The sequence below is a fragment of the Saccoglossus kowalevskii genome, chromosome 9 (genome assembly GCF_978046115.1).
Source record: "Saccoglossus kowalevskii chromosome 9, keSacKowa6.1, whole genome shotgun sequence".
Lineage (NCBI taxonomy): Eukaryota > Metazoa > Hemichordata > Enteropneusta > Harrimaniidae > Saccoglossus > Saccoglossus kowalevskii.
The window spans coordinates 12,167,429-12,186,978 of NC_140649.1; the positions used below are offsets into that span (position 1 = coordinate 12,167,429).

The 19,550-nt window shown below is 39.5% G+C and overlaps 3 protein-coding genes across 3 annotated transcripts; 2 read left to right on the forward strand and 1 right to left on the reverse strand.

Moving 5' to 3' along the window:
* Positions 1 to 3,973: 3,973 nt before the first annotated feature.
* LOC146738323 (uncharacterized) lies at positions 3,974 to 8,257 on the forward strand. The gene has a single exon (XM_085503930.1). The coding sequence runs from the start codon at positions 3,974 to 3,976 to the stop codon at positions 8,255 to 8,257; it is 4,284 nt and encodes a 1,427-aa protein (XP_085360056.1).
* A 551-nt stretch (positions 8,258 to 8,808) lies between these two features.
* Positions 8,809 to 9,450, reverse strand: LOC146738324 (uncharacterized). The gene has a single exon (XM_085503931.1). The coding sequence runs from the start codon at positions 9,448 to 9,450 to the stop codon at positions 8,809 to 8,811; it is 642 nt and encodes a 213-aa protein (XP_085360057.1).
* A 3,117-nt stretch (positions 9,451 to 12,567) lies between these two features.
* Positions 12,568 to 14,055, forward strand: LOC146738325 (uncharacterized). Its single transcript, XM_085503932.1, has one exon. It carries the CDS (start codon positions 12,568 to 12,570, stop codon positions 14,053 to 14,055), a length of 1,488 nt encoding a protein of 495 aa, XP_085360058.1.
* The last annotated feature ends 5,495 nt before the right edge of the window (positions 14,056 to 19,550 follow it).

Genomic DNA, 19,550 nt, shown 5'->3' on the forward strand with positions numbered 1-19,550 from the left:
ACAGTCTGGTAATACATATAGAACTTTCATTCGACTTTTGAATATATTTTTTCTAACATTTAACTGAGGGATTCGATACAACAACTGCTTAAGTCATGTTCGACATCATATTGTGAGGTCTGCGGCTTCCCTTTTTCTTTTTTGTGTGTGTGAAAATACTGATGTAAAACTGCAAACAATGAAATATCCAGAGTGCAATTCTAGGTCACCAACATGTTTCACATGATTCTTCTCTCACTTGGGGGTGAAAATATACATTGTTCAGTGAAATATTTTAATTTCTTTGAACATCGTTCAGTAAATGTTGCTGTCATTTCGTTGTTAGTGGTCTCCGCGCACTCTGAACGTGATAAGATTAATAGTAGATGGTAACAGTATGGATAAAGGCACAATATCCAACTGTAGGTGGCGCTAGACTGCACCTGTAAACAGAGTATTTAAAGTACAATGCAATTTAGATCACAGCTAACATTCTAACATTATGTTCAAATTTTAAATATTTTTTGTGCTAAAAAATCATCAAAAATCAAGCATTTCTGGCATTCCGGAACCGGATCGTGGTCGTTTATGGATGGATTTCGTTCAAACTTGGTACATACGTTAGACATGATGGTTCCCTGATGCACATCATTTTCATTTTTCAGATAGGATTCAAAATGGCTGACTAGTGGCCATTTTGTTTCAATAAATGCGTTTCTAGAGCCATATTTCTGACATGCTTTGACTGATGTTCAACTTTTATATATTCATTATACATCTTAGATATACAAATGTATTGGTTTGACGATCAGATTCAAAATGACAGACCGGTAGCTATTAATTAATTAATGATAAACTAATTATCAAACCTACAAATATACTAAACACATAAATTTACGAATTAAAAATGTGTAAATAATACATAGCAGACTTTTGAGCGTCTTCCTTCGTGAGAACAATTGTTTCAGTTACGATATAGGAATAAACCAAAAGTTTAATAAAAGCAATACACCAGCACAATCCCAATAGAAAATTATAATAATATGGTATCTCAAACAATACAGCATTTACCTAAACTCCCCCCAAAAAATAGTTAATCAGAGATGGGAGCAAGACCAAATTAATTTAAAACACCCTTATGTGTGCTGCAAATCGAATATAGAGATGTAACAGATGAGAAGGAATCATGAGTAAACAAATTAAAGTACGAGAATTCACTTTCGGACATTCGGTTCACACGCCGTTAGACTATTGTTTAGAATCAACAATTTGCATGTTTAGGGTGGAGATTATAAACATAGATTACAGGAATTTTATAAATAGATTGTTAACTTATTGTATTTATTAGTGGCGACTTCGTAGGCGTGAGACACAACCATGGTAATCACGTGATCGTGCCAACAACTGCAGCTATTGGCTGGTCGCATGATTACTCTGTCACGCCTTAGAAATTTTAGTTTTAATATAGAGTTTGTAAACTTTGGTAAGAGAGATATAGAGAACGAGAGGACGGCACAGCGAGGGGTTACCTCGGCTGATTGATTGGGAGAATAAAGCTGGACTATCTGTAATGAACTTATGTGTATTCATTTGGGTCGAATCTGGTATCTCTACGTGTAAGTGACATCAGCCAAGCGAGACGAAGTTCCCTGATCCCTGAACACAACGCTAGTGACACACGATTCAATTGCTTTAGCACAAATTAATGCTTACTAATTCCGATCATTAAATGAATATTTAACTATGTTATACTCGCGTTTCAATCCGTTCCAGAGTAGCCCTGCGTACAGTGCTGTGTGTACGGGGACGCGTTTGGTTGATAGATGTCCCCACCACAGCCCTGCGTACCTCCATAGCCAAAGTCCGGGAGCGCACCGTAATTGGTGCGCAGGTTAAAAATAAGTAGTTTCCCAGCCGAAATCGGTTGAAATGGCGATAGTTATCCGTAACAAGCATTACAAAGTTATCTGAAACTGAAATGTCTTTAAATAACAACTAGTAAAGACGGACAAATTGTAAACCGGAGGAATTATCCACCAAACGCCGCCATTATTAATTTCATTCACGCGAGAGAATGCGTTTGTTTTTAGGGCAAAGTAGCCGATTTCATCCACAACTGGACTCCGAACTGGGAGTTCTAGATATATCTGGTAATCGATCATCATTTTTGGTACCTGGGCATGTTATTTCATTAAAAAAGTTATATTTTTCAAAGTCCCGGACTTTGTCTATGGAGGTACGCAGGGCTGTGGTGGGGACATCTATCAACCAAACGCGTCCCTTTACACACAGCACTGTACGCAGGGCTAGTTCCAGAGATGCACACAAACAAATATGAACAAAATGGCGGCACAGGAAGGGGTCATGGGACTGTGCCCCTTAAAGAAGTGCACGCATATATCTACGCTAAAAGATAACTAAGTACGTATTTGAAATATATAAAAATAATTTTGAACACTGAAATGGCGTCAAAGCGTAAACAACTATTGGGATTACAGTAGCAAACACACAGATGGAACGGCTCTACAATATCTGTTCACACATATAAACCCAGGACCAGTAGAATCGCTTATAACACACGTCTATAATTTTGTTTGTAATCCCAAGACTTTGAGGTAAGTAAGACATTCTGATCGCATATTGCAAAACGTTCTTTGAAATAACAGTAAAGCGGAATTCAATAGAACTGAAATAGTAAGCCTGTAAAAGGTTTTTGAGAAATCAATGTCCAATGGTGCACTTTATAGAGAATCCCAGGTAATTGATAGCCATAGAGTGATACATTTTTTTCGGTCTGTACTCTTCGCACAAATAATATTGAATACATGGAGTATATTTCTGGAAAACATAAAAAGCTTTTGAAATATTTAAATATTTCTTAATTAGTAAGAATATTCAGATATAATTTTAAGTTAGTTTTATAGTAAAAAGTAAATGTGTTGGTGCATTAAAGGGTATGCGCGTAGCAAACTTTCCTTGTCGGTGTTGATCGAAACCTGTCAATTGTGATTAACCACGCAGGTCACATTTCAAATAAATCCTACCTTAATTCCAATTAGCGAGCTAGGACTACTACAATTGTTGTTTCGTACAATAGCGTGTTGTGCCTCAAACACATTTACGTGATTACATTTCACCAAAGCGAGTTAATAGTTCTTGACAAAAAGATCAGAAATACGATCTCGTGAATCTGGATTTCTATTGATAGTATGGGACTAGCACGGGCGCCACACCACTATGACGTGAAAGGGTAGTTATTTAAACAGCTTATACAATTACGGGATATGAAATATGATATGATATGGATACTAGACAATACAAATGGTATATAATACAGGATCACGCACAAACAATAGATACTAACATATAAGCTCGATATGAGGGTCGGTATCATGTTCAAAGAAACACCATCCAGTTCGCAGTAAATCGCTAAGCTTTCATAAAACACTCTATGTAACTTTAGAAGTGCTGCTGGTCATTCCTTTAAGCTCATTAAAACTGAAACAAAAGTGTAATGTATACAATAATGCCCTCACGCCAAATCAAATGCAAAAACAGAACAAAAGTGTCGGAAATAGATATGGATAGAATTATTGTTTACTATTTTTACTGATATTGTGTATCGTGTTATATTATTATACTGTTATATACATCGTTTGTACCGCCCAAAGCTTGAATGTAACAAAACGGGATACGACCTTGAACACTGTGCTATGAGCGAACGTGAGAGGCAACACCACAATATTTGTATTGACCAATCACAGTATTGTATATTTGTATCTAGTTTTCCCGCTCGAATTCAGAATCCCCACGAGGGTATTTAAGCATTCATTGTAATTGTTTCAGGGCTCTTCTATGTTATGTTCACGAATAAACAACTTGTGTTCTACTCTTGAAAGTACTTGTCTTGTCTGATTGCTGGACTGCTGGTATTATAAAGAATATTACGTCCAAAAATACGACTTCCCACATTTTTGGTGCCGAGACCAGGATAATGCCAGATCCAGCCCAGAATCCAGTTGAAGCGACAGATCCATTGCCTGATCTCAAAAAGAAACGCACAGTTTGCCGTGCTCAACTTACGAAGATCTTCAAAAAGGCAGAAGCAGAAATCGGACAATATGACGCCGAGGTTGACAAAACTAAAGCCTATGCCACGCTTCGAGCAACATACAAACTTGTTCAAGATAGATATGCAAGACTCATCGCTACTGATGAACAAATTTTCAACGCAACTCAAGACCCCGATCTGAGCAGCGACATAGAAGAGACAGACGACTATGAAATTCAGATCTCCGAGAGAAAAGAACTAATCGGACAATTTCTCGAGTCACGCGACCCCTCTACACTGAAAAAAGCTGCGACGGAGAATTTCAATGCCTCGTTTATCGCCGGAAAGCAAATCTCCGCGCAATCATCCGCTCAACGAAGAACCGTTCAACTACCGAAACTCGAATTACAGACATTTGCGGGAGATACACTAAAATGGGTTAGTTTCAATGATACATTCAATGCTGCCATACATAACGATGGTACACTTGACAATATCCAGAAGTTCACCTATCTGCGAAGCCTTCTGACAGGTGAAGCCGCACGCACAATTGAAGGACTTGATCTTACTGATGCCAACTACGCTAGCGCTTTGACATTACTCAGGGAAAGGTATGGACAGAAACAAGTCATAATCAGTGCCCACATGAAATCACTGTGGGAACTACCAACGCCGACGGAAGATGCCACAAGTCTCCGTCACTTCTACGACTCGCTCGAATCCCATGTTCGCGGTCTACATGCACTGGGTGAAGACGAGAACTCATACGGAAAACTTCTTGTACCCATGATTCTAGAAAAACTGCCGACTGAAATACAACGTCTACTAGCAAGGGCACGTGGAGATGTCGCTTGGAACCTACCCGATCTCCGAAAAGCCATACTCACCGAAATTAAGATAAGTCAGGTTGGTAACAATAACATTTTAACAAATCAACCCACGATTACTGCTACCTTTCACACTACGACGCGAGGGCAGAAATCAGCTCGTCCGAAACGCCTTTGCGCCTACTGCAAAGGATCGCATTCGCCTTCCGAATGTACGGTTGTTACAGACGCGAAGCGCCGTTTGGAGATCGTACGCCGAGACAAACTGTGTTATAATTGTTTAGCTAAGCATCTCGTTGGAAACTGTGCATCGAAACACACCTGCAGACACTGTCAACGTAAGCATCACTCATCGCTTCACATTCATGGATATAACCGCAGTAACCCAGGAAATAATAGCAGTGCCACAAATGGATCTAATCCCAGTGGGGATACTCGTCACAATTCTGGATTACCTGCAGATTCGGCCACTGGATATAATACACCGGTTTATTCGGCCAATAATGGAAATCCTACTAGCAGACCTACGAACGGATCTAATACAAATGGAAATAATACTTGTGTACATTTTACTTCAACCCTGAACTTTGCGCCAAAAGGGCCGGTTCTGCTCAAAACTGCTAAAATACCCGTTTCTGTCAATAATGGAACTATTGTCTCCGCTACTGTACTATTTGATGAGGGAGCTAATCGCACATTTGTTACTGAAAGTTTCGCCGACAAAATACACGCGAACACTACGCGTTCCGAAAACATTGATCTTGCTTCATTTGGGAACAAACATACACGCATACGCTCAATGAAAAAGGGGACATTCGATCTGCATACCATTTCCGGCAACAAAGCGAAAATTGACGCATTGCTCATACCAGAGATATCCACTTCGATGTCCAATCACGTCGATTCCGAACTATTGACACTTCCATATCTGAAAGGGCTACGCCTAGCTCACCCGGTTTCTAATGACACTTGTTACGACATCGACATTTTAATCGGTGCCGACTACTACTGGAATTTCGTCGGAGACGAAGTTATTCGTGGCAAAGGCCCTACAGCCGTGTCATCTCCTTTTGGTTACTTGTTATCTGGTCCCAAACTTAATGGGAAATCTACCGCTGCTGCTAATGTGCTACACGTAATGACTGACACTTGCAAAACTGACATTGCTATCACTTCATACTGGGACCTTGAGTCCATCGGCATCAAAGATGATACACGCTCTGATAACACGCCTACAAAGGAAACCGAATTCAAGTCGTATCGCGATACTCACCTGCGCCGAGAGGACAATCATTTTGTTGCTAAGTTACCATGGAAATCAGACCACGCTCCACTACCTACAAACTACAACGTTTCGAATTCGCGAACGCGATCCATGATTCGCCGTCTACCGCCAAATGTTGTTGATATTTACGATAGAATAATTACCGATCAAGAAAAACAAGGCTTCATTGAGGTCGTTAAGAACGATAACATTGCATGTGGTCATTACTTGCCACATCGATCCGTCAAAAAAGATTCCGAGACCACGCCAATTCGTATTGTATACGATTGTAGTTGTAAGAAGAACGCTGATTCTCCTAGCCTAAATGATTGCCTATTGACCGGACCTCCGTTACTCAACGACCTCACCTCGATACTACTACGATTTCGCGCAAATCCTATCGCATTGACAAGTGACATTGAGAAAGCTTTTCTCCAAATACGTCTTGAACCCGATGAACGAAAGTTTACAAAGTTTTTGTGGCTTTCTAATCCACGAGATATCGAGAGCGAATTCGTCACTTACCAATTCAAATCGGTTTTATTCGGCGCTGTGTGTTCGCCTTTCATTTTGAATGCCGTAGTCAAAACGCAGATGGAAGCTAATTCGGACATTCCAACCTCCTCCGATTTGAAACAGAACATATATGTGGATGACGTCATAACCGGCTGTACGTCTGAATCCGACGCCATACAATACTACAACGAGTCCAATCAACTAATGAGTTCTTGTGGTTTCAACCTTCGTTCATGGTCTTCGAACAATAATGAGATTCGTAAACTTGCCAGAAATGACAACAAACTGAAGACCGCGCCAGACGTCGGCATTCTTGGTATACAGTGGAATACCGAGAAAGATACACTTACTTACAGAGATATTAACATTCAATCACCGGGACATTTAATTACGAAACGCGACGTCGTCAGTCATACAGCGTCATTGTATGACCCGCTTGGTTTATTATCACCAGTACACGTAAAGGCAAAGTTGTTCATTCAAGACATCTGGAAAAAGAGAATCGATTGGGATGAACCTTTAAATGAGACTATGTTTAACAATTGGGAATCTATTGCTGGCGATCTAAATCAGATCACAAATACTACAATGAATCGTCAATATTTCAATGAAACCACAGATGACACAAACGATTGTGAACTGCACGTTTTCTCTGATGCTTCCATGAAAGCATATGGTGCTGTTGTTTACCTCAGGAAAAACAACAAAACTGCTATTGTTATGGCGAAAACCCGAGTCGCGCCGATCAATTGCAAAACACTGACTTTACCTCGTCTAGAGTTGATGGCAGCCTTAGTTGCCACGCGATTGAGTAAGTTTGTTTACAATGCGTTATCTCCGAAACTGAACATTACTGAACGCGTATTGTGGTGTGATAGCCAAATAACATTACATTGGATCCACAGTGATAAGAAATTGCCTTTATTCATCGCTAACAGAGTGAAAGAAATTACTGGCTTCAAACACGTGTATAAATATTGTCCAACAGTTGACAATCCTGCCGACCTCCTGACTCGAGAAATTACCGCAAAAGAATTGAACAATTCCAATCTTTGGTGGAATGGTCCACGGTGGCTTCCTGTGCAAGGAAATTGGCCAATCTGCACGCTTTTCGATTCACCTCTCTTCAGCGACGTTCAATGCGACGCGAATCCACGCTCCAATGACGTCACACATGAGGTCAACGAACTATGTACCGGGGATTCCCTTGATCTACGTTCTAACGCCATCGACGAGTCCGCGGATGTCAACATCAATACTTCCGGGTTTCCTCGCGGCCCACAGATGCCGGTAAACGTAAACAGAGACACACCCACCGTTTTTCACGTGTCGGACATTCATCAATCTGAGATTCAATCAACTCTGCCCGTTGCCATGAATACCGACGATGAACACTGCCGTTTATCGGATAATGCTATACGTGACACTTTGTTTATAGATTCACCTTCAGAATCTATAGCCTCTTCTGACATTTCTCTGGGAATGCAACGCATCATTGATCTGACTAAATATGGGTCTTTGAGTAAACTGTTGAGAGTTACCGCTTATGTTCAACGATTCGTGTCTATACTGATACGCAATAATACAACAGAATTCGATCAAGCTGCCTCACCCACGTAGTTTTGACGTTACGTTATTAAATTGTAACAACCTTAATTTAGTTACATTGAAGCTTAGTGGCCGACGAAGTCGATACAAATAATGTATAGAGAACACGCTGTCCACAGCCTCGTTGGTCATAAAAATGTATAGCTTATATTAAATCATAGAAGTATTACACTCCCGTGTTTTAATTTGTATCGAATGCAAGGTAATATTATTTCAAACATTTTACATATAGACTTTTTTATCAACTCGCACATACACACATACTAATTATCATACTTCTAATAAAAAAAGAGATTAAATAAACCTGAAACAGGTTGTTTAGTTTGAGTTGCCAAGGTGCATTTATTTGGAAATCTATAGATTGGGATTCATATTTAAGTAGCCAGTTGCATTAAAGAATTCCCAAGTATCATGTGGTGTTATTTCGGAAAGTGCGTCATATACAGCAATAGGTAAGTTATCGTGCAATAATTCCCTGTAGTAGTCACGTTTAAGTGTGATTTTCAATTTGTTAAAGCAGTTTTCAGCAGGATTGAAATCTGGAGAATAAGTTGGGAGATAAACTAATTCAATGCCAGTAAATTAAAAAGCAACCTTTCTGCTTCGTGGTGATGAATCGGGGCATTGTCCACAACAACTGTATCACCTGGTGTTAACACTGGTTCGCCGTCAACAGTGAACGCTTCCGTTGCTTCAGTGAAAAAAATAACAAATTGGTTTGCATTTGATGGACCCGGAATTACTGATGCAAACATAGAGGCATTCAGACCAACTATAAAATTGAGAGTGTGATTCGGTCCTGCAATATAACGACCGATTTCAACGCACCGGACTCCTCTCTGTGAATGTCCATAAGCGGACTGTCCCGTGTTAATTTTCACTCCACACTCATCCATAAACTTCAATGTAGCAGGATTTTTCGTATGCAAATAATCTATGAACGCCTGCGTGTATTCCATATTTTCATCATTAAATCTTGCTGCATGAGGAATTGTCATCTTTTTGTTTGTCCACGGCCCTCCGCCAAGTTTATCACGAACTGCACGTCCGATGCTACTGACATGCATGTCATCTAACTGGGAATACTGTAATAACCTATCTCTGATTTCTTGATACGTCATCGATGGACGTTCTCGTTTCAGTGTCTCTATGAAATCTACGTCTTGGTCAGATAATTTCCCTCTTCGGTCACCACCTTTCGGCATAGTTTCAATGTCTCCAGTTTCGCAATGTGTTTTCCAGATTCGACGAACAGTAGATTTGTCAACCCTGAGCTTGTCAGATATTTTTTTGCACCATGCCTACCGGGTAATTTCCAGAATGCTCGTCTCCTCCCGAAAACACCATTTCCGTCACAATTAAACCACGGAGATCTTTGCTCAAAGGCTTGCCTCGACTGAAACTACGACCTTTTGCATTAGTTTCCATTTTGCAAATACAAATGGAATTTATATCGTGGCATGTTCTTCCCGCCATATAAGCTGTAACATTGTTCCATTTGCATTTACCACTACGATATTGTCCTACGTTCACACATATAGCGCCATGCCCAGCTGATTTCAAAACTATGAATCCTATAATGTGAAACGCATTCGTGCATTTTTGTTTTAGTCTTTTCCGAGAAATGTCATTGTTTAGAACGAGTATAATGCATTGCAGCAGCATATAACCATTTTTTTTGGACACTGCTCGGACCTGCGTGTACCCCATATAAGATCGGTCTCCAACGCGTGACGTCACGCACAAGTTTGCAGTTCTCTCGGCGTTTCCCCGCGTGTTTCCCAGTTCAGTCAAAATGGACGTTAGTGGGACACCTCAACGAAAGTCGCTGGAATGTTTTTTGAGATCGATAGATCCATCTCTCATGAAATATTATGCGGACTTTGAAAGGCTTGATTTTACATCAGAGACGTCACTAAAATTCTTCAAACCACGCGATTTCGACAAATTTGAAACCAGAACAAGCTCAGTGCACAGACGCATGGTTATCAACGCAGTCGCCAAATTACAAACACCGCAGTCAAAACTAGGACTGCAAAACTTAGATTCTGATGACAGTCCATCCGCCAGTGATGGTCATAGTGCCATCAATCAACGAAATGGTAGCATCGCGAAAAGACTTTTCCGTTCCCAACAACCACCATGTGACCATGGCGAAAGATGCACGAGAAATGCTGCACTAGAAACAGATGGCCTTTCATGCGAGCATGAGGAAGACGTCGAATGGGGTCAGTATCATTTCCAGTCGCCATTCGAATTATCGATTGAAGGTTTAGAAAACGAAATCGAAATTTTAGAGAAGGAACTAACTGTTGCCAAACAAAAGCACGGCGATCTCTTGGAGCGTTATTGCAACGAACCTAGGAGAGAGGTTGGTGAGAAAAAATGCACACGATGTCACACGTACGGAAGTCATGACAAGCGCAACTGTCCATTTCCAGCGTGCGTTACGGCAGAACAGTGCGGTCTAGTTTCTGAACATGCGGAGCAACGAAAAGAAGTTCAATCGGCTAGTGAATTAGTCGGTAAACTTACTGTGGAAATAAAAAAGAAGAAAAGCAGTTTGGATGTGAAAAAAACTGCTTATGAAACCACTAGTACATCATTCTACTCACGGATATACACAGCACTGGTGAATGCAAACCGGAGTAAATACTTAATACGAACTGCGTCAGGTATTGTACCCCGTACGCCAGTCATCAAAGCCGATGCAGCGATCTTGGAAAAATACTACAACGGTAAAATAATAGAGAATGTCAGTGTCATGAGCAAGACATTTGTGAATATTATAGACAATTTCAATCGTAAACACAACAGAGCTGACAAATACCGTCCTGGTACAAAAGTTCCCAACCCAGTCAGAGAGATGGTAAAACAACGTAATGTGGTATTTCCTGAAACCGCACGCCGAGACGCTCGCCCACTCGAACATGTTGATGTGACGCCAGCGAGAACAGCTGCGCGTCACCCAACTGCTACAGTGGCCACCGGTGAATGTAGTACATTACCAATACCTGTGGTATCTTGGAGCCGTGACTCCCCAAACACGTGTACGACTGACATTGCGCCTTCACATATAAACTTTCCATACAGTTATCTCACTGCTCCTTATTATCAACCTGGCACGGACTATTTTCAATATTCACCAGGATACGGAAATATTTTCGACGCATCACAATTCGCTTATCCACAAGTACCGTTTCCATTGTTGCCTGGCACATCATACCCGATGGGGTCAACAGTGCCCAAAGTTGCTCACGCATCACCACCACCACCACTTGCAACTGAAACCCAGCCGGTGACCAAACCAATTACACCCAATGTTGCACCCCAGTTGCCACCAGTGCCATCCACTGAACACTAGTAAACTAAAGTCGTTTAAACTAGTTGCGAACGTTTATCTATAGGAAATAGTGAGTTATTCGTTATATTACATTAACAATGTATTACTGATCGTTTGTTATTTTATTAAATATAGTTTTTAAACATTCAATGTTACCGAGTTTTCATTTGGTATGCGTATTTGTCAATAGGCATTAGTGTGTACGCCCAGATGCATATTTATAGCTGATGTTTGATTGCCCACTCACGTTTGTCTCCTCGTACTGCAATAATATATACGTTGTCATACGTTACGGGAAGGTCGAAAACCAACACAGACATGTATACAACATTTTTATAAGTACGTAATATTACCAGCTACCGATTATTACGTACGTTAAGGGAAAGCATCGATCTGACACGAATATCTAATATTTTAATACGCGATCTTCCGACTTATTTATTTCGAAACAAACATACTTTTCACATTATCGGGACGTCACATTTCAATATGCGATCTTTGTGACGTGCGAGGGCGTCGGACAACTTGACGAACTACTTCTAGAGAACATATCAAAACGTGGTCTAATTTGCACTATTGCTTTTAAAAACGTTGGAATGTGTTGAAAAACAACTAATCTTTGGCAATCAGAAAACGTTTAGCTACTTTATTGTATTAATATAATATACCGGTATTATTATTACGAGTAAGATTTCAGAAGATAAAACAGTTTTCTAATATGTGTGTTTGTAAAGCCACAGACTCCGTTGTAGAGCAAGTTATTCTGTAGTTAATTTGTATCTAATTTAACAGCATTTACAGCGCTCTGTGTAGCTAAAGAGCATTGTTGCAATTGGATAAGATACCGATCTAGGTAAGTCGGTGAGGCAGCTTGATCGAATTCTGTTGTACTACACGCGGGCCATTGACAGCCAATGAACTTGAACGAGCCGAAACCGCGTGGATTAAATGTGTGCAGAAAGAGACATACAGTGACACTATGATGTCACTTCGGGGACATAATGCAAAGTACGGTCGTTTGGTGCGCCAACTGAAACTTTTTATCGATAATGATGGTATTCTGCGGTGTGGTGGGAGATTACATAACGCTCCTATTGACTTTGCTACGAAGTTTCCGATTCTTCTACCTAAGGGACATACGTTTACTACTCTGATCATTCGACATGATCATATTCGTCTATTGCACAGCGGTACGCAGGCTATTGTGACGTCCCTGAGACAACGATTCTGGATCCCGCAAATTCGACGCGCAGTGAACTACGTCATTCATAAATGTGTAACTTGTCGAAAGGTGGACGGGAAACCATATCAATCTCCGTTAACTGCGCCATTACCAGATTACCGTGTCAATATGACTCCACCGTTTTCAGTAACCGGCGTGGATTTTACTGGTGCATTGCTTGTCAAATCCTCCGATAACAAAGAAAACAAGGCATACGTTTGCTTGTTCACGTGTGCGGTCACACGTGCAATACACCTTGAACTGGTACCCGACTTGAGTACTCGAACTTTCATAATGGCTTTCCGTCGATTCGCTGCACGACGCTCCCTACCAAGTAAGATGTTATCCGATAACGCGACTACCTATTTATCCGCCGCTGACGAAATTCACGCTTTGTTCGAGTCTACCGAAGTAAAGAATCTACTAGCCGAAAATCGCGTTTCCTGGACATTCATTCCTAAACGTGCACCCTGGTTCGGTGGGTTCTGGGAGCGATTAATAGGATTAACCAAAACAACGATAAAAAAGGTACTCGGTCGCGCCTTTGTTACCTTTGAAGAACTCCGAACTATTCTTACTGAAATCGAATCAATTTTAAACGACCGACCTCTGACCTACGTGTCAACGACCGAAGATGACCCCGTCGCATTAACGCCATCACACCTTCTTAACGGGCGACCGTTAACAACGCTACCTTACATTTCCACTGACATCGATGAACTTAATGATCCTAACTATGGGGATCATAACGCTAATAACGAACGATATAAACATCTATCAACCCTACAAATGAGTTTCTGGAAACGGTGGTCAACTGAATACCTAACTGCACTCCGAGAAAGGCATCAAACGACTATTTCCGGGGTAAGAGATAATATTATACAAGTTGGTGATGTCGTTCTCGTTCATAATGACATTGATAAACGCGTACGATGGAAATTAGCTACTGTTATAAAACTTGTGTATGGAAATGATGGCCTAGTGAGATCAGCAGAAATAAAAACCTCATCTGGTATGACAAATCGTCCTATCCACAAACTGTATCCACTTGAGGTGAAGACACCCACTCCTTCAGATGAAGAGAGTCCACCACGAGACACAGAACCACTCTCGTTGTCACATGGAGGTGAAAATAGAGATGACACAACGCAACAAAGTGATACTGATGCTAGACATTCTCGCCCAAAACGACGGGCTGCCATTGCGGCTAGACATTTTATACAAGATCGTCTCAAGGACTTGTGATTATACCCTGAAATTGTTTATCGGATATTGCCTGCCAATGTCTTGGATTAATTGCCGTTAATTGGTTGAACATTATGAAATATATTGACTTTTTGTTCTCAGTTGTTTACCTATGCGAGTAATATTTGAACACATTACATCGTGACATTTTATTATCATGATAGATATATTTTCTAAAAACTTTAATGTTAACTTTGATTCGAAATGTTTGATTATTCAACTCTTATTACATGTTGTCTTCTATGATCATTGATAGCGTTGATTTAATACATCATTGCCTCGTATTTGTTAATATGACGTGTTAGTCGATATTTTTTTTTGTGGCCGGGAGAATGTCGGAAATAGATATGGATAGAATTATTGTTTACTATTTTTACTGATATTGTGTATCGTGTTATATTATTATACTGTTATATACATCGTTTGTACCGCCCAAAGCTTGAATGTAACAAAACGGGATACGACCTTGAACACTGTGCTATGAGCGAACGTGAGAGGCAACACCACAATATTTGTATTGACCAATCACAGTATTGTATATTTGTATCTAGTTTTCCCGCTCGAATTCAGAATCCCCACGAGGGTATTTAAGCATTCATTGTAATTGTTTCAGGGCTCTTCTATGTTATGTTCACGAATAAACAACTTGTGTTCTACTCTTGAAAGTACTTGTCTTGTCTGATTGCTGGACTGCTGGTATTATAAAGAATATTACGTCCAAAAATACGACTTCCCACAAAAAGCAATATAAAACATAGTCAAACTAGTAAAGAAGAATGTCTACGTGCGCATTAAGTGCCAGTTTATCTATAACGGTGGTATTTAACGGATTGCACCTGGTGTTTTAAAACTACCAACCGACGTGTACTCAAAGTTCCCATGGGAAACGAGAGGCTCGAATAAATCTTCCAGTCGAGCCCATGCAAAGCTGAGCCCTCCGGTAAATATATTTGCTTATTATATATTAGTAATATACGCCATATACAACTAAACCATCATAGTGCGTGCAGTAGCTCAAACAAGCAAGACATACATCTAAGCTCTACCTGGCGTCCAATAGAATACAAGAATGAACAACTCTGTTTCCCCAATACAAGTTGTCAAGAATGAATCAGAGGAACTGAAGGTCAGTTCGCGTTCTAACATGTATTGTACTATACAATGTCAACATTAATCCTGATTATACCTGTCCCATAGACCCCAGGCTTTACGATACTGTCAATAATATGGCGATTTTTTTGCTTTACCTAGGAAACATTATCCCAACTTTGTAAAGTTTTTCAATGCTTTTCCCCACTTTAAAAACACTTAAAGGGCGGTGGTCGTCGCGCAGCGCGTGTCCGGATTTCATGTAAACAAACAATGTATTTTACAAGCGTTGTATACGTCGCTATGAGTCCCATATCGAACAAGACGCGGTGTGACGACCACCGCCCTTTACCCTAACGAGACTATTACCTGCATACTTGTTTCATAATCCGATTTTTAGAACATACTTGCATGAGATGACGTAAGTACGCAAAGTATCCAAATACAGGCGATTGACGGCTAATTCTAAGACCATATTAATATGAAAAAAAAAAAAATTCGGGGTGGCTGAAGAACAAAAACGAAAATTATATTTTATTTATAAAATTATATAGGAGTAAATTCAAGTGACGATGGCTGCTACATGTACCATCCACAGAGAAAAGGGCTTGTCATGTTTCACTAGAATTCATATAAAAAGTCATGTCTAAGATTGTATTTTCCATCGAAAAATGGTACCTCAGTGCCAGTAACACTGGTGAATTGTTTTTACTTTATAATCATGTTGGTTTGTAAAACAAAAATCTTTAAAAATCTCCCCAGAAAGATATGATACATGAATGATTACGTGATTCGTGGAGCTTAAACATGAGATAGATATCACCATTTTAACTCCCAAAAAACGTACTTTATATGTCTACTCTACATTCAGTCAACGCGCCATGTTCACGTCAGAGTGATTTTACTGTTTTTTCCTGGGTACAAGTCAATCAATATCTCTATTTCATCAGTATCATCCCCGTCTGACCATGGTATTGCTAGTTTATTTTCTTGCACGGACCTATGTTTTGACAAAAACAAACAGTACATAGGAGTCATAAGGTTGAACTTGAGATTAGAAAGAATACATCTGTGCAATAAATTTGAATCTAAAGGGGCAGCTTTCCGACAGACTATATGACAAAAGAGATGATTTTAATTTTACCATCACAGCAATATCCCACTTTCTTCCACCTATTTCCATGAAATATATATTTCTCAACTCATTCGCTACGCTCGAGCCTGTAGTATATATATATATATATGCAAACTTTTCAAAACAAACATTGTCTTCTTTCTTCTAAACTATTAAACCAAGGATTTTGTAGAAAACGACTAGCCTCAACATTTAAAAACTTGTGTTGTTTATTTTAGCAGATACTGCAGAGGTTACCTTGCTTCGCTTCAGAAAGTACATTTTATCCAACTTACATGGACAGTCTATGTTATTTTGATTTCAGCATTTCAAAAATAAGGCACATTGTTAACACACACACACAAATCGCCACCTACCTACTACTCTCGCCAGTGTTTATAATGTGAGGTTATTACGAGGATACCTCAAAGTATGCACGAAAACAGTACAGCGGCTGTATCGACCGACGCGCAGAGGAGGTTGATGCGACGGACGGCGTACTGTCTGAGTGCATACTTTGAGGTATCCTTGTAATAACCTCATTATTATACACTTTTTCCCTCCAAGGATACATCATGGGAATGCCGAAATCCAAAACGTTTGGAACAGAATCAACGAACGAGTCCGGTCAAACCCTGGTGGAGCCATGTTTGTTTTTATTATTAAAGGACGCTTACGCGCGTAATCGTTCCATATTTGGGATTCGCATTTCCTAATATGGTAGGATGAAAATACCCGGTGAAAAATACGGCACGCTGTGACCTATGGCGTTATGGTGACAGATGTATGAAACGTACATATGATAAAACACTTTTTTTTGGTGTATTGTTTATAACGTTTCATGTACACATTTGTAAATTGGGAACATGATTTAAAGACGTGTTTGTTACATGATCATCATGATCACGTGCTATGGTTACCATCATGTGACCATGATTTAATTAATCCACAATTCGTGATTTGTGTGTGAGAGCGCCACTACGTCCATACCTATACCGTTTTCCAGTTACCGAAAATGCGACACAGTATCCAGATCAGATTATATGGAATTTTGATCAAATCAAACGCAATGCGATTCCTTGTATTCACCGATAATATCAACTGCAAATAAACGAGCTGAGGCAATGTAAAGTAATTCAACCGCACCAGTGTTTTCATCTAATAACAGTGAGATTTGAAGGCAATCTAATGAAAGAACAGTCGATAAAAATTAAAATAATGTCCAATGCGTTCTTAGGATACAAAAATTATGAAGTATGTATATATGTTTATATATGCTGCGTTGCATTGTGTAGCGCTGCGCTGCGTTTTGCTTTGGAGTTGTTACATTTGCTTGTTAATATCTAATTATGTCTATTATTGCTAATTAAAATCACATGAGAAATAGAAATATAATATTCCCGATCTTAGCCAATAGTCATTTGTAGAATGACTTTTGCACAGTATATCTTTTTAAATGATTTGAATAATCGATACTTTTATAATTATTATACAGGTTGTGTAATTTCTTTTGCACCATTTATTTGTATAATACCTAGAATGCATTGTGACGTCCAACCATCCGTCCACCGGCACACACGCCCCAAACACCCGACCACATGACCGTCCGTCCGTCCGTTAGTAAGCGGGATAACTTGTTTTAGTTTTCATGTTATTTTGACTGTCTACAGGCACTACGTAATCCGCTTTATTCATAGTGATATTGAATGTATTCTGCCTGAAGTTGTAAAACTCCCAACGTAAGTTATGCGTCTATTTCCCGTGGGAATCAAGTTATTTGAACAAATGTAAGGCATAAAGCGTATTTTTTTTAATTCTAAATGTCTCAGGATGCAGGATTGCCATGAGCTATAGCGTCAATCTAACGCTAACCTTCGAACTGTTCTCCTTGTGAATTGTAACACCCTTGTCAATATATAATGAATTCATCGCAATGTATGGTACTGGTGTATGCATAATACGCGTCTAGTTCCCACGTGACAAGTGGATTAACAAAAACTAAATCTACTAGTTGAACCCTAGTTGAACCCTCTGGAAAAACGATTATCATATTGTGTGGTAGTAATGCAACTAAAATGCATTATTATATTTAGTATCCCAAACCAGAAATACGTACATGGAAGATGTATTAAACAATCAGTGCGATTAGTTAGTCATTCAATATAGGATATGGGAATATCAACAATATTCGTTATACGCACTAATTCGTCGTTGTGAAGAGAGTGTTTGGTTTGGGCATAGTATGGACAATTTTACGCTGTATACGTGCGACGGACATCGAACTCAGTGCGTCGTGTATATAAACTATTGGTTAGTTACTAATTGGTAAGCCTTCGTAAATAACTGTGGCCATGGTATGTATTCAACTACGTAGTTACTGAACGCATATTGGCTTATAAGTAAACAATAAATACAAATCCAATGTGTATTCGCTTACATATGCTCCTTAAAACAGGGTACATTGTTATATAAAATAATACGAACTCTCTGTTGAAATACATGTATTTTATTTGGACAAATGAACACAGATCTAGATATTAAAGTACCTGGCGTTTAGTATTTGCAAGCTTATGTATAATCCAGCGCCATGAAACGTTTTACTGTTTTACAACACAACAGAGACAAAAAGAAAAACGAAGACGTCGCAGACTGGCATTGATCATTGGTCTTTCAGCGTTGGTCGCAACCATCGGAATTGCCACAGTAGTATCGAGCATCATGGCTGTAAACCACATCAAGACACAAACAATCGGTAAAGTATACTTCTATAAAGTATTGTGACGAAAAATGTAGGTCTATTTTTTTGTATTTCAAACTTAGATTTATTTATTTAGACTTATTTATCCAGTCAAATCATGACTCGGGATCAAATGAAGTCGAGTTTGTTATGAATAATGAGATCAAAACACATGCTAACTAAATTGTAATATATTCATAAAGGTAACAATACAAGTAAAAACATAACATCGTGGCCATCAACTCCAAACTTATCAACTACATCCCTGGTTCCTTCCAAAGATGAATATTTGAACGTAACCACTGAGTTTACTACAGACAGAGACCGAATGCTACAGTATACATCACCAGGACATTCATCGACTTCACTGGATTTGGATCATACTGCAACGTTCACATGCCCTGAAATACTGTCTATTACAATGTCACCAGGTATTGTATGTGGGTATTCAAGGAAACAATATTCGGTAATGAGTTTGTTGTAGAAACAAGCGGCCACATATCTCGTCAATACATGCCATTGTACTAACGCCTAGCTACAGCGTTAGTAATGAGT

Bases quoted from the DNA above. Each gene is read 5' to 3' on its own strand.
- LOC146738325 (XM_085503932.1), top strand. From the start codon at position 12,568: ATGATGTCACTTCGGGGACATAATGCAAAGTACGGTCGTTTGGTGCGC.
- LOC146738324 (XM_085503931.1), bottom strand. From the start codon at position 9,450: ATGCCGAAAGGTGGTGACCGAAGAGGGAAATTATCTGACCAAGACGTA.
- LOC146738323 (XM_085503930.1), top strand. From the start codon at position 3,974: ATGCCAGATCCAGCCCAGAATCCAGTTGAAGCGACAGATCCATTGCCT.